The sequence below is a fragment of the Pongo pygmaeus genome, chromosome 3 (assembly GCF_028885625.2).
Source record: "Pongo pygmaeus isolate AG05252 chromosome 3, NHGRI_mPonPyg2-v2.0_pri, whole genome shotgun sequence".
Lineage (NCBI taxonomy): Eukaryota > Metazoa > Chordata > Mammalia > Primates > Hominidae > Pongo > Pongo pygmaeus.
In genome coordinates, this window is record NC_072376.2 from 156542185 (window position 1) to 156560528 (window position 18344).

The 18344-nt window shown below is 38.6% G+C and overlaps 1 protein-coding gene and 1 long non-coding RNA gene across 3 annotated transcripts in view; one reads left to right on the plus strand and one right to left on the minus strand.

The window, feature by feature from the left end:
- Positions 1 to 10570: 10570 nt before the first annotated feature.
- LOC134739471 (uncharacterized) lies at positions 10571 to 17838 on the minus strand. Its single transcript, XR_010126147.1, has 3 exons — positions 17446 to 17838; positions 14488 to 17224; positions 10571 to 12936 (listed from the first exon to the last, which is right to left on the minus strand). It is a non-coding gene; the product is annotated as an uncharacterized LOC134739471 (long non-coding RNA).
- SMARCA5 (SWI/SNF related, matrix associated, actin dependent regulator of chromatin, subfamily a, member 5) overlaps positions 16431 to 18344 on the plus strand; it is a 41022-nt gene continuing 39108 nt past the window's right edge. Inside the window, exon 1 of one of the 2 annotated variants that reach the window (XM_054484588.2) lies at positions 16431 to 17100. In XM_054484588.2, the coding sequence (XP_054340563.1) occupies positions 16924 to 17100 (177 nt within the window). In that variant the 5' untranslated portion in view covers positions 16431 to 16923. The remainder of the gene's footprint in view (positions 17101 to 18344) is intronic. The other variant, XM_063664140.1, reaches the window with a different exon arrangement.

Consider the following 18344-nt stretch of genomic DNA (forward strand, 5'->3'; position numbering starts at 1 on the left):
AAACCTGGAAACACAGCTTCTACTTCATGTTCTTTCTAATTATGTGGCATGAAGCTGGGCAAGGAACCCTACAGCATGCTTGGAGCTCCAATCCATAGTATGGAGGCACAAGCTTGCTCCAGAGCCTCATTCCTCTTTCAGGTTTCTGGTAGCAGTGCTCCAATCTGTAATAATACCTTGTTAATGAACTGAAAAATGGTTTTTCCTCTCTTTAATACTGGTCATTTAACACCTTTCCATCATTTACTGAAGAAGAGGAAGGGACAGTCTCAAAATTCCACCTGCCCCCTACTCAATCTTTCCCATCTCTAAGTCCACAGAAGCCACAGACACAGGACAAGCTCACAAGCTAATATAAGCCGTTATACTATTTTTTTTCCTCCAAGACTTAAAAAATTGGTGATTTCCAGCCATGTGCTTAGCTTCTCCTACTTATCTCAGCCCAGTAAAGTAATCTTTACTTAAAATTATATATGAAATAGAAAATTAATTAATATTTTCATATAGTGTTAATACAATTTGATTTCAGTATATATAAAAACAGCAGGTCACTTTTGGAATTGATGAACCTTTTAATTATGATACATTAAATATATTTTAAACAAACATTTGCCATTGTGTCTGGACAGGTGACATAGACACATTTATCTATAAACCATTAGTTTTAAAAAGAAAATTGTTGGATGCTTGACAAGTAGGAATTTTATGTGTCAATGATGTCATTTTGTTTTCCATTAAAGGGAACCTGCTGTATGTATAAAAACATTTTTGAGTCTCTGTTTCTAAATAGTTTTTTCTCAGTTAGTTTTGAAAATCACAGTCTCAAAGGCTAGCATTATTCAAAGGAGAAAAATTAAACTTGGTATTATTGAATGTAGTTTAGTGATATGCAGTAGGGGCTCAAAATAACAGTGGCTTACACAGATAGAAGTTCTTTCTTATCTGAGTGAAGCATGAAGAATTGCACTCATCCTTCACTCACATGGTGATATGGTTTGACTCTGTGTCCCCACCCAAATCTCATATTGACTTGTAATCCCCATAATCCACATGTGTCAAGGGAGGAACCCGGTAGGAGGTAATTGGATCATGGGGGTAGCTTTCCCATGCTGTTCTCATGACAGTGAGTGAGTTCTCACAAGATCTGATGGTTTTATAAGGGGCTCTTCCCTCTTCACTACTCACACTTCTCTCTCCTGCCACCATGTGAAGAAGGTCCTTGCTTCCTCTTCGCCTTCCACTATGATTGTAAGTTTCCTGTGGCCTCCCCAGCCATGTGGAACTGTGAGTCAATTAAACTGCTTTCCTTTATAAATTACCCAGTCTCAGATATTTCTTTATAGCAGTGTGAGAACAGACTAATATACATGGCCACCCTTGGCAGCACAGGAGGATGAGAAATGAAGACTTTATTCAGGATGGCCGGATGCCTGGTTAACTGAGAGAGTACTGGAGAATGGTTGTTGAAGGACAGCTTTCAGTTGGTCATAATCACACATTGTAAAACACTTTCTCAGGTAAAATTTAATATAGGAACTAGCAGAGGCACTAACCTTTTGAGTTTTCATGGAACTAGGCTTCTTCACTGTTGTATTTACATACACTACATATACATACACACACACATATATAGTATGTATACATATGTGTGTATATACATTGTATATATAGTACATATATACATATGTACAAATGGTACAGCATACACACATATACATATGTGTATATATAATTTATATATTTAATTGTTTAATACTTTTTATTAAACGTTTTTATTAAAAATTAAACATTAATATGTTAAATTTTATTGGCATTTAAGATAACCTAAATAGCATTTTATTGATATTACTATTAAATAGACGCAGACTATTGTCAGCAGAATTATTAAGATAAGTTGGGTGATTTTCCCCTTGAGGGACTGAATATACAAACTGACTCTATACGACAACAGAATTGTGACACACAATGTCTGTAGCAACTAGTTGGAGAAACTATCTTAGTCCCTTTGGGCTGCTATAACAAAATACCATCAACTGTGTAGACTGAAAAAAAGAAAACTAGAAATTTATTTATCATAGTGTTGAAGACTGGGAAAACCAAGATCCAGGTGCTGGCAGATTTAGTGCCTGGTGACAGCCTGCTTCCTGGTTCGCAAATGGAGCCTTCTCACTGTGTCCTCACATGGTAGAAAAGACAAACGAGCTCCCTTGGGCCTATTTTATCAGAAAACTAATCCCATTCTGTGGAGGTGTTATGACCTAATCACCTCCCAAAAGGCCCTACCTCCTAAAACCATTAACTTGAGAGTTAGAATTTCAATATATGAATTTGGAGGAGACACAGACATTCAAACCACAGCAGGAGCTATACCACAACCTCTGAAGCAACAGCTCAGTATGGTCACAACTCGGTCAATGACTGCTTACTTCCCTATTTTTTGCATCAGGACAACTTTCAACTCAGGATCAACCAGAGAAAGCCAAATATACTTCCCAAACCAGTCATCCTAGATGTCTTATTTGTATTTAGCCTGCCTCCAGTTCCTCTATGCGAATGAGCTCTACTCAGAGCACGATACTATAAAGCTTTTCCACTTCCCACTCTACCACTGTCCTACTTTGCCAAGAGCAAGTGACGATGGCTAAGTCCCTCAATATAACAAGTTCTGAATAAATAGCATCTGTTTGTTCTTGTTTGAGTGATCTTCATTTACTTCCACGATCTCAATAAGCTACCATCCTTGAGCTACAGGTTTCATCTTTTACTTATATGCAATTTAGTCTAATTAACCTGCCATATCACACATTGACTGTATAATACTATGTAAGCCACTCTATCTTCTGTGTCTGTTTCTCTGCAAAATGGGGACAAATATTACCCCCTTCACAAGGGCTAATGTGAGGGCCAATGAGTCAAAACATAAAAAACTTGAAACACTACATGCAACTAATAAACTTTAGTTATCATTATCATTATCATCACTGTCATCATCAAAATACAAATCTTCTTTCATCTAAATTGTATCTGAGTACCTGGGATCTCTCTGAGTCCAAAATCAGGGTTCAATGATAAATATATGTTTTATTTTTCACCCTGAAGATTGTATAGTGTGTGTGTGTGTGTGTGTGTGTATGTGTGTAAAATTAGCTGAAATTTGTTAAATTTAAAAGACGATGAATTTGTTGAAAGTATACTTCTTTGTCTTTCTATAATGTCTATATATTCTTGTGGTGACCATGAAACTATGACACTCAGATTTACTATGGCAGCCCCAGCTGTAGCCCCTCTGGATCCACCCGTCCATCCCTCCATCCTCTCATCCCTACTCCTCACTTACTCCATATTTGTGCTTAGGGCCAACTTTTCTCAGGCTACTCCCAGCAGGCAGTGGTACTAGTGCAGGAACATTCTCATGGAACATACTACTCATCTAATGAGCAACTCTGGCTTAAAGATGCCCCATCAGCCTGGCCAAAACTTTCTCAGAGCTCTGCTACAAACTGAAATTCTTCTTTCACAATCCTCCATCCTTCCCTTGTCTTTACAAATGTTAGCTCTGCCTCTCTGTCTCAAGTCGCTCCCTCCTTACTCATGCTTCCTCCCTTTATTTTTATTCATGTATTTTTTTTTTTTTTTCAGATAGAGTCTCACTCTGTTGCCCAGGCTGGAGTGCAGTGGTGTGATCTCGGCTCATTACAAGCTCTGCCTCCCGGGTTCATGCCATTCTCCTGCCTCAGCCTCCCGAGTAGCTGGGACTACAGTCACCTGCCACCACGCTCAGCTAATTTTTTTTTATTTTTGGTAGAGATGGGGTTTCACCATGTTAGCCAGGATGGTCTTGATCTCCTGACCTCGTGATCCACCCACCTCGGCCTCCCAAAGTTCTGGGATTTCAGGCATGAGCCACCATGCCCGGCCCCTTTATTCTTAACAGTTAGTCCCTCCAGTAAATATCTCGCTGTCTTGGTGTCTGTTTCTGTGGTGACACAAACACAATATGTAAATAAAACACAAAACAGCTAAATTATATTATTGCAATCTCTACCATAGGTTCTGGTTTAGAATCAAAGTGCATAAGATATATTCATTTTATAAAGGTAATTGCAGCTCCGTAAGTAACTTCATTGTGAGTTCAATTATAAATCTAGAATTATAATTCAGTTTACTTCCAAATATCACGATTCACTAATTCATATTACTGAAAGAACTGTAATAAAAGAAAATTCAGTGATAAGGAATTTAGGTTTGAAATGTTCAGCAAGCTGTGACAAAAGTGACAAGCAAGAGCAAGCTGCAAAGGTTACAGTCTTACACAGTTCTTACTGTCAAGGTCTCTGTTCTGTAATTCCTGATTCTCTTACAAAATAATAAGTGGAAAATTCCATTGACTTAACATTCTTCTCTTTTGTGTCTGAAACTGAGACTTACAAAATCTCCACTTCTTTCCACTAATGAAGACCCTGAAGTGGCCTATATTGATAGGGCAAAACCAAAAGTGCACTCTTTTTAAGAACACAACTCAGTGGGTCTTCTGACCAGTAACAGAGTCACAGGGCTTCCTCCTTACATGTGTTCTGGAGCACTTACCATTCAGAGAAGATTAAGTTCAACACCAGGTACTTTGAGATGAATCAGAAACTAAAAAAAAGTTTCTTTGAATTTATAAGATAATAAGTCCATATCATCTTTCATAATGAGTTATTATAGAATAATAATTACATACCTACAAGTGTTAAGAATCAAATTTTCAAAAGGCCAAAATTAATCTCCAGCTCTCACAAAAACATACTTCAAATACATTTTAACTGAATAACTCAATTTCAAGTGCAACTGGGCTTAGAATTGGCAACCTGGATAAAAATTGAACCATGAATGAAAATTAAAAGGATCATAATGCTTGAATGGGAACATTAATAGATTTTTCTATCAAAGACAGTTTACTTTTCTGCAACATAAATAGACCATAAACATATGCTAGAGATGCCAGTCAATGCTTTGCACTAATTTACTCTTCTTTCTAAGAGAGACTCCATTCTCGGTTGCTGCTCAAGAGGTGGCCTAGGTAGCCATGTTTATATCTAGTGGCCTGATCCCTATTCATACCTAATGAATCTGGGATTGGCAGGTGACCTAAACTGAACTAATCTGTCTCCAGACCTTGAGATTTGTAATTGAAACACTGGTTGTTATCTATGAGGTACTATAATGCACAGCCAATTGGAGTTGGAACAGACTAAACACAATGCACTTACTTAGAAGCAGACAAACCAAGAGAAAGCAAAGAAAGCTATTCTGGAGAGATGCAGAATGACAAAAATATACGCTGCAGTGGTTACCAGCTTGCATATGGGTTGAATTTCAGTTCTTTTATTTAGTGTAAAATAAAGACAAATTAACTAGTAGGTTACTTACAGGTCCAAATGAGAATTATTTACAATAAAACTAAAACAATAGCACATAGGGGAAAACATGTGCTTAAATAGAAAATCATGCATGGTCTTGACTCCAGAAGACAAACTTTTGGGTTTTCTGACTCTATGGGAGCTATTTTACAACTCTGTAAATTGTAAATAACTTATACAAGTGCAAAATAATTCTTGTCTGTACATATGCAAGTGTTGTCCTATGCATTAGAAGGTAAACAAACTGACTTCCTTCCCCTAGTGTGGAAGAAGATAATTTTACCTCCACTTCCACATTAATTTCAACTTTTCTTTACCCAATATAAATTTGTTTTTCCTTTTTTAATCTTTAAACTGGTTGTTAACACCTCACTAACTTCTGTATTAGTGAGTTAAATAAAATATTTAACAAGTGTTCTTGTTTATACGTGTATGAGAATCATGCTTTTACCTTTTTGAAAAATTTCTTTTAACAGTTTTGGGAGTTTTCCACAAACATGTCCACTGGATTCACTTAACAAGACCAGGTGTATTAGTCTGTTTTCACACTGCTATAAAGAAATACTGCAATAAACATACGTGTGCATGTGTCTTTATAGCAGCATGATTTATAGTCCTTTGGGTATATACCCAGTAATGGGATGGCTGGGTCAAATGGTGTTTCTAGTTCTAGATCCCTGAGGAATGGTCACACTGACTTCCACAATGGTTGAACTAGTTTACAGTCCCACCAACAGTGTCAAAGTGTTCCTATTTCTCCACATCCTCTCCAGCACCTGTTGTTTCCTGACTTTTTAATGATCGCCATTCTAACTGGTGTGAGATGGTATCTTATTGTGGTTTTGATTTGCATTTCTCTGATGGCCAGTGATGATGAGCATTTTTTCATGTGTTTTTTGGCTGCATAAATGTCTTCTTTTGAGAAGTGTCTGTTCATATCCTTTGCCCACTTGTGGATGGGGTTGTTTGTTTTTTCTTGTAAATTTGTTTGAGTTCATTGTAGATTCTGGATATTAGCCCTTTGTCAGATGAGTAGGTTGCAAAAATTTTCTCCCATTTTGTAGGTTGCCTGTTCACTCTGATGGTAGTTTCTTTTGCTGTGCAGAAGCTCTTTAGTTTAATTAGATCCCATTTGTCAATTTTGGCTTCTGTTGCCATTGCTTTTGGTGTTTTAGACATGAAGTCCTTGGCCATGCCTATGTCCTGAATGGTAATGCCTAGGTTTTCTTCTAGGGTTTTTATGGTTTTAGGTCTAACGTTTAAGTCTTTAATCCATCTTGAATTAATTTTTGTATAAGGTGTAAGGAAGGGATCCAGTTTCAGCTTTCTACATATGGCTAGCCAGTTTTCCCAGCACCATTTATTAAATAGGGAATCCTTTCCCCATTGCTTGTTTTTCTCAGGTTTGTCAAAGATCAGATAGTTGTAGATATGCAGCATTACTTCTGAGGGCTCTGTTCTGTTCCATTGATCTATAACTCTGTTTTGGTACCAGTACCATGCTGTTTTGGTTACTGTAGCCTTGTAGTATAGTTTGAAGTCAGGTAGCGTGATGCCTCCAGCTTTGTTCTTTTGGCTTAGGATTGACTTGGCAATGCAGGCTCTTTTTTGGTTCCATATGAACTTTAAAGTAGTTTTTTCGAATTCTGTGAAGAAAGTCATTGGTAGCTTGATGGGGATGGCATTGAATCTATAAATTACCTTGGGCAGTATGGCCATTTTCACGATATTTATTCTTCCTACCCATGAGCATGGAATGTTCTTCCATTTGTTTGTGTCCTCTTTTATTTCATTGAGCAGTGGTTTATAGTTCTCCTTGAAGAGGTCCTTCACATCCCTTGTAAGTTGGATTCCTAAGTATTTTATTCTCTTTGAAGCAATTGTGAATGGGCGTTCACTCATGATTTGGCTCTCTGTTTGTCTGTTATTGGTGTATAAGAATGCTTGTGATTTTTGTGCATTGATTTTGTATCCTGAGACTTTGCTGAAGTTGCTTATCAGCTTAAGGAGATTTTGGGCTGAGACAATGGGGTTTTCTAGATATACAATCATGTTGTCTGCAAACAGGGACAATTTGATTTCCTCTTTTCCTAATTGAATACCCTTTATTTCCTTCTGCTGCCTGATTGCCCTGGCCAGAACTTCCAACACTATGTCGAATAGAAGTGGTGAGAGAGGGAATCCGTGTCTTGTGCCAGTTTTCAAAGGGAATGCTTCCAGTTTTTGCCCATTCAGTATGATATTGGCTGTGGGTTTGTCATAGATAGCTCTTATTATTTTGAGATACGTCCCATCAATACCTAATTTATTGAGAGTTTTTAGCATGAAGGGTTGTCGAATTTTGTCAAAGGCCTTTTCTGCATCTATTGAGATAATCATGTGGTTTTTGTCTTTGGTTCTGTTTATATGCTGGATTACATTTATTGATTTGCGTATATTGAACCAGCCTTGCATCCCAGGGATGAAGCCCACTTGATCATGGTGGATAAGCTTTTTGATGTGCTGCTGGATTCAGTTTGCCAGTATTTTATTGAGGATTTTTGCATCAATGTTCATCAAGGATATTGGTCTAAAATTCTCTTTTTTGGTTGTGTCTCTGCCAGGCTTTTGTATCAGGATGATGTTGGCCTCATAAAATGAGTTAGGGAGGATTCCCTCTTTTTCTATTGATTGGAATAGTTTCAGAAGGAATGGTACCAGTTCCTCCTTGTACCTCTGGTGGAATTCGGCTGTGAATCCATCTGGTCCTGGACTCTTTTTGGTTGGTAAGCTATAGATTACTGCCACAATTTCAGCTCCTGTTATTGGTCTATTCAGAGATTCAACTTCTTCCTGGTTTAGTCTTGGGAGAGTGTATGTGTCGAGGAATTTATCAATTTCTTCTAGATTTTCTAGTTTATTTGCATAGAGGTGTTTGTAGTATTCTCTGATGGTAGTTTGTATTTCTGTGGGATCGGTGGTGATATCCCCTTTATCATTTTTTTGCAGCACTATTCACAATAGCAAAGACTTGGAACCAACCCAAATGTCCAACAATGGTAGACTGGATTAAGAAAATGTGGCACATATACACCATGGAATACTATGCAGCCATAAAAAATGATGAGTTCATGTCCTTTGTAGGGACATGGATGAAATTGGAAATCATCATTCTCAGTAAACTGTCACAAGGACAAAAAACCAAACACCGCATGTTCTCACTCATAGGTGGGAATTGAACAATGAGAACACATGGACACAGGAAGGGGAACATCACACTCTGGGGACTGTTGTGGGGTGGGGGGAGGGGGGAGGGATAGCATTAGGAGATATACCTAATGCTAAATGGCAAGTTAATGTGTGCAGCGCACCAGCATGGCACATGTATACATATGTAACTAACCTGCACATTGTGCACATGTATCCTAAAACTTAAAGTATAATAAAAAAAACAAAACAAACAAACAGAAAAAACAGGGAAAAGGAATACAGACTGCTCAGCTACAACAGCTGTTAACAATGGCTAAACAGAAAGATGTGGTAGAGCACTGTTCAAATGTGGAGTTAGGGAATGAGAATAAAACCCAAATAAATACAGTTTCTGAGAAAAAAAAAAAAAGAAATACCGGAGACTGGGTAATTTATAAAGGAAAGGTTTAATTGACTCACAGTTCTGAATGGCTGGAGAGGCCTGATGAAACTTACAATCATGGTGGAACAGGAAAAGGCACATCTTACGTGGCAGCAGGTGAGAGAGAGAGAGGAGCGAAGGGGGAAAAGCCCCTTATAAAAACCATCAGGTCTTGTGAGAACTCACTTGCTATCACAAGAACAGCATGGGGGAACTGCCCCCATGTGCCAGTCACCTCCCACAAGGTCTATCCCTAGACATGAGGGGATTATGGGGATTACAATTCAAGAGCAGATTTGGGTGGGGATACAGCCAAACCATATCACCAGGTAAACTGCCACCAGAGAAGTGCATCTCATGGGTAGTTTAAGCCCAGCATGTCTTTGCTTCCAGAAGTAAATCCAAAGCAGCAATATAAATTTGCTGATGATGTTTTTCTATTTTTAGTTTTCTTCTCTACTAATTTTATGGGTTTTTTTGTTCTTTTGCAGCTGTTAAGTTATTTCCTATTAGTGGTAGCAATAACTGGCAATTTGATTTTTATGATCTGACCATTTGATTTCTGTAGAAGAATTTGTGGCTAATAAAGATCTATTCTCTGCTGAGTGAGAGACAACAAAGTGTTGGATTTGTTAGTCTTTTGGTTTGTCAATTTATCTATTTAGGGCTTAAATCAATTAAGAATTTCCTGTCTATCAGGAAGAACAGCTCTTTAGTATCTGAACTGGAAAGTTATTTTGATATTGTATTTACTCTTGACCAATGGCTGAAATTTTAGAATTAAAACTCTAAGTGCTATCTATCTCTGTCTGTATACGTGTCTATAATTCAGAAACAATTTTACTTTCCTTTTGTCAGTGCGTAATGTTTTCCATCTCAGGATGTAATCAATAAGTTCAATTACAAACTCTTAAAGGGGCCTGTTCTGATTGACTAATAAAGATACTTACATGGATTGAATATTCCAAAAATTCCCAGAAAAAATAAACTTCTAATTTAAACGTGCTAAACTCTAAAAGAAAAGTATTCTTACTGAAACTAACAAGTAGAGAAGCCATGTTCACAAAGTTTAGGTGAATCTTTGGCAAACCAGACTAATTTAATATTTTTGTTTTAATAAAATCATCTATGTCTTATCTAATTTATCAATATTAAGTATAATAAAATCCTATAATAATTTTAGTTGGGAATGTTTTTCCTAAATTTATACTGATTTATTGATCAAATAAACTAGCATTACTTCCACTTTATGGTTAAAGATTATGAAAAATACAAATTTGTATTTGGCCAAATTGGTTCATTATTCTGATTTTCAACAGAAGTTTTATTTTATGTCAGTTTGAAGATAATTGCAGTGATCTCTATTTTTCCTTTTCAGAACTGTGTTGAATATGAATGGTATAAGCAGAAAACCTTCCCTGTTTCAGATCTTAGAGGGAGAGGATTCAATCTCACTAAGTATAATGTTTGCTGTAGGTATTTTGCTGATGCTCCTTATTAAGAGGAGGAAGTTCCTCTATTTGTTTTCTCTTTTTTTTTTTCTAAGAGTTTTGTCATAAATGGGTGTTTGAATTTTGTCAAATGGTTTTTCCTCATCAATCAATATAATCATGTGAGTTTTCTTCTCTAGCCTGTTAATATGGCAGACAGCATTGACTAATACTCAAATATTGAATCAGTGTTGAATATCTGGAATAAATCACATTTGGTCAGGGTGCATAATTCTTTTTACACATTGTTTAATTGTCTCTGATAATATTTTGTTAAGGATTTGTCTGTATTCATCAGTGATACTGGTCTGTCATTTTCTTTCTTTTGTAGTGTCTGTCTGATTTCGTATTAGAGATATAGCACCTTCATAAAATGAATTACAAAGTGTATTATCCTCTTCTATTATCTGTAGGAGATAGCATGGAATTGGTATTAATTCATCTTTAAATATTTGGTAGCATTTTTCATTGAAACCATCTGTGCTGAAGATTTCTTCTTTGGGAGTTTTTAATTTATAAATTTAATTTCCTAAATAGTTACAGTGCTATTCATATGATCTTTTTATACTGTTTAAGTGGATTGTATTTTTCAAGGAAGTGGTTTGTCAAATTTATGTGTGTCGTACTCCTTACTACTCTTTTGATGTTTTCAAGGTCTACAATGATAGGTCCTGTTTTATTCCTGGTATTAGTGATTTGAGCTTTCTTTCCTCCTTCCTTCCTTCTTACCCTCTCTTTTTTTCCTTTCTTCCTTTCTTGTCAGACTTCCTAGAGGTTTGCCAATTTTATGTATCTTTTCAAAGAACCAGTTTTTGCTCTTTATTTTCCGTATTTAATTTTATTGACTCCTGCTCTTACCTTTATTATTTCCTTCCTTTTGTTTACTTTGGATTTATCCCTGCTCTGCTTTTTTAAGTTTTTTGAGGTGAAAGCTTACATTTGAGTCTATTCTCTTTTCTGAATGTAAGCATTTATTGTATAATTTCCCTCTAAGCACTGTTTTAGCTGTGTTCCACAAATTTTAACATATTGTATTTTTATTCTGTTCAATGTACTTTTTCATTTCTCTTGAGACCTCTCTTTGACCCATGGATTATTTAGAAGCATGTCATTTAGTTTGAATATATCCCTGGTAACATTTTGTTACTGATTTCTGGTTTGACTCCATTGTGGTTAAAAAACATACTCTGTATGATTTCAAATCTTTTAAATTTGTTAAGGTTTATGGTCTATCTTGCTATATTTTCTGTGGGTTCTTGAAAAGAATGTGTATAGTCCTAATTTTGTAGAAGAAAAAAATGTGTGCAGTGTTGTATAAATGTCAATTAGATCCTATTGGCTGTTGTTAAGTTCTTCTATACCCTTGCTGGTTTTCTGCCTAGTTGTAGTATCAGTTGTTGAGAGATGCTGTAGTCTCCACATATAATTGTGGATTTGTTATTTCTAATTTCAGTTGTCACCTTTTGCTTCACATATTTTGCAGCTCTGTTGTTTGGTATATATACATTGAACATTGCTATGTCTTCTGGGTTGACACTCTCATCATTATATAATGCCCCTCTTTGTCTCATAATTTTCTTTGCTCTGAAGTCTACTTTATCTGATAATGATATAGCCACTCCTGTTTTCTTTTTGCTAATGTTTTAATGATATATATTTTCCATCTTTTTACTTTCAATATTTTGAGCAAAAGACTGCCTAATTTCCTTTGTCTGAAGTTCCTTTTAATAAATGAGATAAAAACTAAATAAAAAATCTCTAATTTCTTAATTGAAGCTTTGTAGTTTATTATTTCAAAAATGTTTCAAAGATGGTGGTTAAAATTTAACTTTGGATCATAATATTTGAGTTCCTAGAAATACTTTACCTAGAACCAGTCCAACAAAAAAGAAATTTTTTCATGCGCAGGAAGAAATGCAGAGAAAACCTGAAAATCTTTGACTACATAAACATATGCATATACACCGAGCAGATAACAAAGTCTCCCACTATTTAGTTGGTGACTAAATATGAGGGGAATGAAGGGAATATATCCTTACCTATTTATTAACAGTACAGTTAATGTTTCTCTTTAACTGAAATGTCTATACATTGACAAATGACCTATGTGGGAGAACTCTAAAAAAGATACATGCAACTTGTAATCATTGGTATCTGGTGTTGGAAATACCCATTCTTAGATACAAACTCAATAGAGTTTTATTGTCTCGCAGTAATCAGACTTTATTTTCTTAAGCTTCGACAAAATGAGTTGCAATGAAGAGAGGTGCTGCATTTCTTCTTTGTCCTTGAGAAAACTTTAACTCCTTTCTGTTACCATTCAAGGACACAATGCTGAGAGAGCCCTGGCTCTTTGGCACATTTTTGTCCTCTGGCAACATCTCTTTGTTCCATTGTATTTCTGTACTGTACATGCTGTTCTAGCACATTAAATCTAACACAGGAAATTTTAGGTGTAAACTGTGTATATACATATTGGAGATAGAACACTAACATTATTTTACACTGTAGCATTCTGTTGCTGGGAATATGACTAAAGCTCTAATCCTTTCTGGTGTTTTCTTGCTACCAAACCCCTTACCCTCCTCCTTCTTTGGTTCCTCTTCTTTCAACTAGACTATGAACCTTAGGCTTATGATTCTCAAGGATAAGACTAACACTTGAACCCAGAACTCACTATATGTCAGGCACTGTATTATGTACCTTATACTGTCTCATTTAATTTTTATGACATCATAATAAGAATATTATCTCAAAATAAAGCTAGGATAATATAATAATAAAAAGATGAGAAAATTGATTTCAAAGAGGTTAGATAACTTGTCTGCATTCACACAGCTACTAAGTTCCAGAGCCTGCACTGGAATCTAGGCTTGCCTGCTCCCCAACCCACTCTTTTACCAACATATGAATTCTGTATTATGTGATCAATTCAACAACTAGCTGCTAGTTTTAGCCTTTTAGCAGGATTTTGTGATTTGGCCACCATATTAGTATTGCTATCTGCCTGAGGAACACAGCCAGTGTGCCTGTAGCTGTTTCTAGGCTTCCTGTCTTTTCTGCAGCTCTTCTCTGCTTTTCCTTTCTGGTTCTAAACTCTGCCAAAAATCTTTTTCTCTGTCACTTATGCTAGATAACTGAGTTCAAGCATTCTGCGTCCTCTTGCTAGTTTCCATCTTTTCTCTACAATTTCCCCCCAAATGATTCTAATACAGCTTTCATATGATCATATGAGAAACTCACATATAAATGCACATGTTAAAAGACAATCACCATTTTGGAGGCAATTTTTATTTATTTATGTGCATTGTTTTCCTTGCTATTTATTGCTTTCCTTAAATAGTTATCAGACTTAAGATCCTTCCATTTATATACCTACGTATAACTTTAGGGTTTCCAGACCAAGACCCAAGATTTCTACCTAAGACTACAAAAAGTGAAGAAACATTTCGAATGCTAAATTAATGTTTTAGTCTAATGTAAATACAAAAATATTATTCATCAAGTATTTATTAAGTATGTGTCAGGTTCCACCCTAGACACCACTTTCTTACCCTTCCACATAATTTTTTTTCGGTGAAAGAACATTTTTTTAAATTAAAAATAAGCTTTCTAAAAATGGGGAGATGTTGGTCAAAGGATACAAAGTTTTGGTTGTACAAGATGAATAATTTCTGGAGATGTAATGCACAGCATGGTAACTATTGTTAATAATACTGTTTGCATACTTGAAATTTGTTGAGAGTAAATCTTAAATATTCTCACCATGCTGGCAGGCAGTAAATATAAGAGGTGATGGATATGCTTATTAGCTTGACTGTGGTAATCGTTTCACAACGTGTTTATATATCAAAACATCACATTGTATGCCTTAAATACATACAACTTTTGTCAATTATACCTCAGTAAAGCTGAAATTTTTTTAAAAAAAGTTTTCTTAATACAATAATAGGCAAATTCGGCAGTCTGGCACAGTGGCTCTCACCTGTAATCCCATCACTTTGAGAGACTGAGGCAGGTAGATGACTTGAGCCCTAATTGTTGTTCAGGACCAGTATGGGCAACATGGCAATCCCTGTCTACACCCAAAAAATACAAAAATTAGCCGGGCGTGGTGGCATGCACCTGTAGTCCCAGCTACTTGGGAGGCTGAGGTGGGAGAATTGCTGGATCCCAGGAGGCTGAGGCTGCAGTGAGTCACGACTGTGACACTGCACTGCAGCCTAGGAGACAGGGCAAGCCACTGTCAAAAAACAAACAAACAAACAAACAAAAAAAACCCCAGCAACAATCACTTTCAATACTTTTGTAAATATGCTTCCAACTTTTATCTACATTTTTGAACTGTTAAACAAAATTTTTCAGTTAACACTTCATAAATTAACATTCTTTGGCTAGGTGTGGTGGCTCATGCCTGTAACCCCAGCACTTTAGGAGGCCTAGGCGAGCAGATCACTTGAGACCAGGAGTTTGAGACTAGCCTGGCCAACACAGCAAAACCCTGTCTCTACTGAAAATACAAAAATTAGCCAGGCGTGGTAGTGCACACCTGTAATTCCAGCTACTCCGGAGGCTAAGTCATGAGAATCCTTTGAACCCAGGAGTTGGAGATTGCAGTGAGCCGAGATCACGCCACTGCACTGCAGTCTGGGCGACAGAGAGAAACTCTGTCTGAAAACAAAACAACACAAAACAACTATTATTCTACATTAATGGTTGTTAAAGGTTAATAGTTCATTTTCTGGGTGTATGACAGTTTTAAAGACATAACTTTTAATACTGGATTCAGCCTACTGTTGTTAGCTTTTTGCAGTTATATATAAGACTATGATGAACATCATTGTAGGTATTTATCTTTGCATATATCCTTAGACATTTCCTTATAGTCTAAGAACTAGCATTTTTAGTGGAGTGGGGACATTTTTCCAGATGTCCATTTAAGAATTATCATTCATTAGTTAAAAAATTTGCAGACTATATATTCAAAGGGGATCCCTTCTGTTTGGAATTCAGCATAACCAGTTAGCTCAAACCTCAACTCTCGAAAAATGTGTCTCCTTTACTCAACAAACATTTAGAGAATACTAAATATGAGGAATAAAAAAAGATAAATCAGACCCTGTACTGGGCAGGTAATCTACTGTAGTATGCAGATGCGTTATCAAACAGACTACAATGTATTTAAATTTTGTAAGAGATGAATGCACAAGGCCCTTAAGCTGCACTGAAGGCTGCCTAAGACAGTATACAAAATCAGTGCTGAATATTTGTTAACACTTAAGGAGAATGTACGTTTTAATTTTCATGTTTCATGCTTGAGGAAAAGATTACATCGCACCACCTATCTTCCCCATATATTGATTATTCGTGTTTCTCACTTCCATGGTAGTGTGCACGTTATTTGCTTACCTCTGGCATATAAATTCAGAAGAAATATCATTTAACTCTGTGCCTAAGGAGGGTATTTAGAAATAACTGACGCAGCTAACATAAGAAGGCAAAAATAAAAAAAAGAAAAAATCACACTAACGGACCTTTTTTTTTTTTTTCCCTAACAACAAAAAACAGTGAGACGTCACTTGGGGTAACCACAACGTCGTCAAGGCTGTGGCGTCACGCCTCTAAGCGGATACGGCAGAAGTTTTGGGGCCAGACACAAGACTTCCAACTTTGAATGAGCAGCGCAAAACCCAGGCAAGTTTTCCGGTAGTGCCGCCGACCCCTGTCAGGCCCAGAAGACACAGCGAGAACCGTGAGCCGTTACTAAAGCCTAAAACACTGAGCTCGCGTCCTGCCAGGCAGCAGACGCACAAACCTACACCTCCTAGCGCTCCCTGGAGGTCCCGCCCACTCTTCTCTCCCGAGCCGGCTAGAGGTCTGGAAGAGGAGGGGCCAAGGGTGAGGAGGGCAGTATGCGCATGCGCGCTCAGGACCCAGTCGGTGAGCCAATAAGGAATCTCGCGAGTGTTGAAAGTCGGTGGCGTAGGTAGTCGTCCTGGATGCTGGCGAGATAGATGATATCTGCCGGAGGAAGAGGAGGAGGCGGCGAAGCGTTTTCCCAGCCTCAGTCTCTCTTTCGTTTTCTTTTTCCCTTCCCCCAACCCTCCGCCCTTCTCTAAATCAGCCCGCCTTCCTTGACCTCAGTGACCCGTCTGGCCCCGCCCACCCTCGTCGACGTGATTCCCGCCGTGAGGTAAGCGCCGGTGGAACCTAGAGCGCCGCGGAAGAGCAGAACGTTTGGGAGTGTGCAGCTCCTGGGCCCGGCTCAGGCCCGTCGCGGAGGCGCGGCGCGGGGGAGCGCTCGGGTGGGAGTCTCGCTCCTCCACCAGTTTATTGCGACGTAGCATCCAGGCCTAGGCCTCCCTGTCCATCCCCGCCGGACTCGGCCTCTGGCAGCAGGGGGTGACGCAGACGGAACATCATGTCGTCCGCGGCCGAGCCTCCGCCACCCCCGCCTCCCGAGAGCGCGCCTTCCAAGCCCGCAGCCTCGACCGCCAGCGGCGGGAGCAACAGCAGCAACAAAGGCGGCCCCGAAGGCGTCGCGGCGCAGGCGGTTGCGTCTGCGGCCGGCGCGGGTCCCGCAGACGCCGAGATGGAGGTGAGGGCGACTTGCGGCATGGGGAGCGGGTGCAGCAGGGAGGAGGAGCTGGCTCCTTCGCCGGATCGTGGCGGTAGGACCCAGAGCCGGGCTTCTCTCTCTGCACCAGACTCAGCTTCACACCCTGTGGATACGAAATGATGCTATCACTCTTGCTCCCTTGTTCTTAACCTATTCGAGCCAAGAAAAATGGATTTCCGGCTCTTCACATTTAAATTATTTGTCTCTTTCGTGCATCTTGACAAATCTTTGAACGCTCTCAATGAACAGATGTTCTTGGTTACCGTGGCCCAGGGGGACCCATCGTTTTTTTCCCCACTAGAATCCCATAATTCCCTCTCCTACCTCTGAATTTGGTTTTTAGTTTCTACCAAACTTCGGGGAAGGGCGAGGAGATGACCCCTTAGGAGCGGGATGCACGGGCGGGGTGAAGGAGGCATTTAAAAGCAGCGCGTCCGAGGACTTGGGCCTCTTTTTCTTCTTCCCGGTCCTTACAGGGGCGGTATCTGTTCTGAGCAGAAACAATGGCGAGAGCTGGATGGCCGAGTGCGCAGTGGGGATAAGCGGGGCGCAGCTGCTTCTGTGAAGGGAGAGAAGGCCCCTCCCAGGCACTATTCCACTGGAAGGGAAGCAACCAAGGCAGCAGCAGCTGTCTCGGATCCCCCATCTAATTTAGGGGGGATGAATAAGTGTAGGAATGAATTAGAGAACCAGGCGCAGTTAGTTGACCCTCAATCCGGCTCTTTTCTCTTTTGGCCTCTGGCCTTAAGAAAAAAAAAAATTAGTACCACTCGCTGCCGAGACTTAGGGGTTTGGGTTGGCCAGGGGATGCTGACAGTACTGAGGGGGCTGGAAAGATGGGGGAGGCTGCCAGGCGGGTAAATTGGATATGCTTCCAGGCTTTGCATCTGGGAACAAAGTAATTGCTCCTTCCAATTTTTATTCTTGGCCTTTGACCTGTTTTGAGATATTTGGTAAGTCGGAGCCCAAAGATTTCTGGGATTTTCCTATGCTTAGACAGAATGAAAGTAATACTGCTCCGAAGATGAGTCTTGATGCAGAATCATTATACAGTAAGGAAATGGTAGCGTAATTTACCATTGAGGCTTTTGGCACAGTAGTTATATTTGGGTAGCTGAGGTTAAGTAACATTAATGTTAGTAATCATTTAAAGAACTCTTAGTGGTGAGGGTAGGTTTAGTGACATAGGAACTCCTGATAGTTCCTGTAGTTTTGAGTGATTA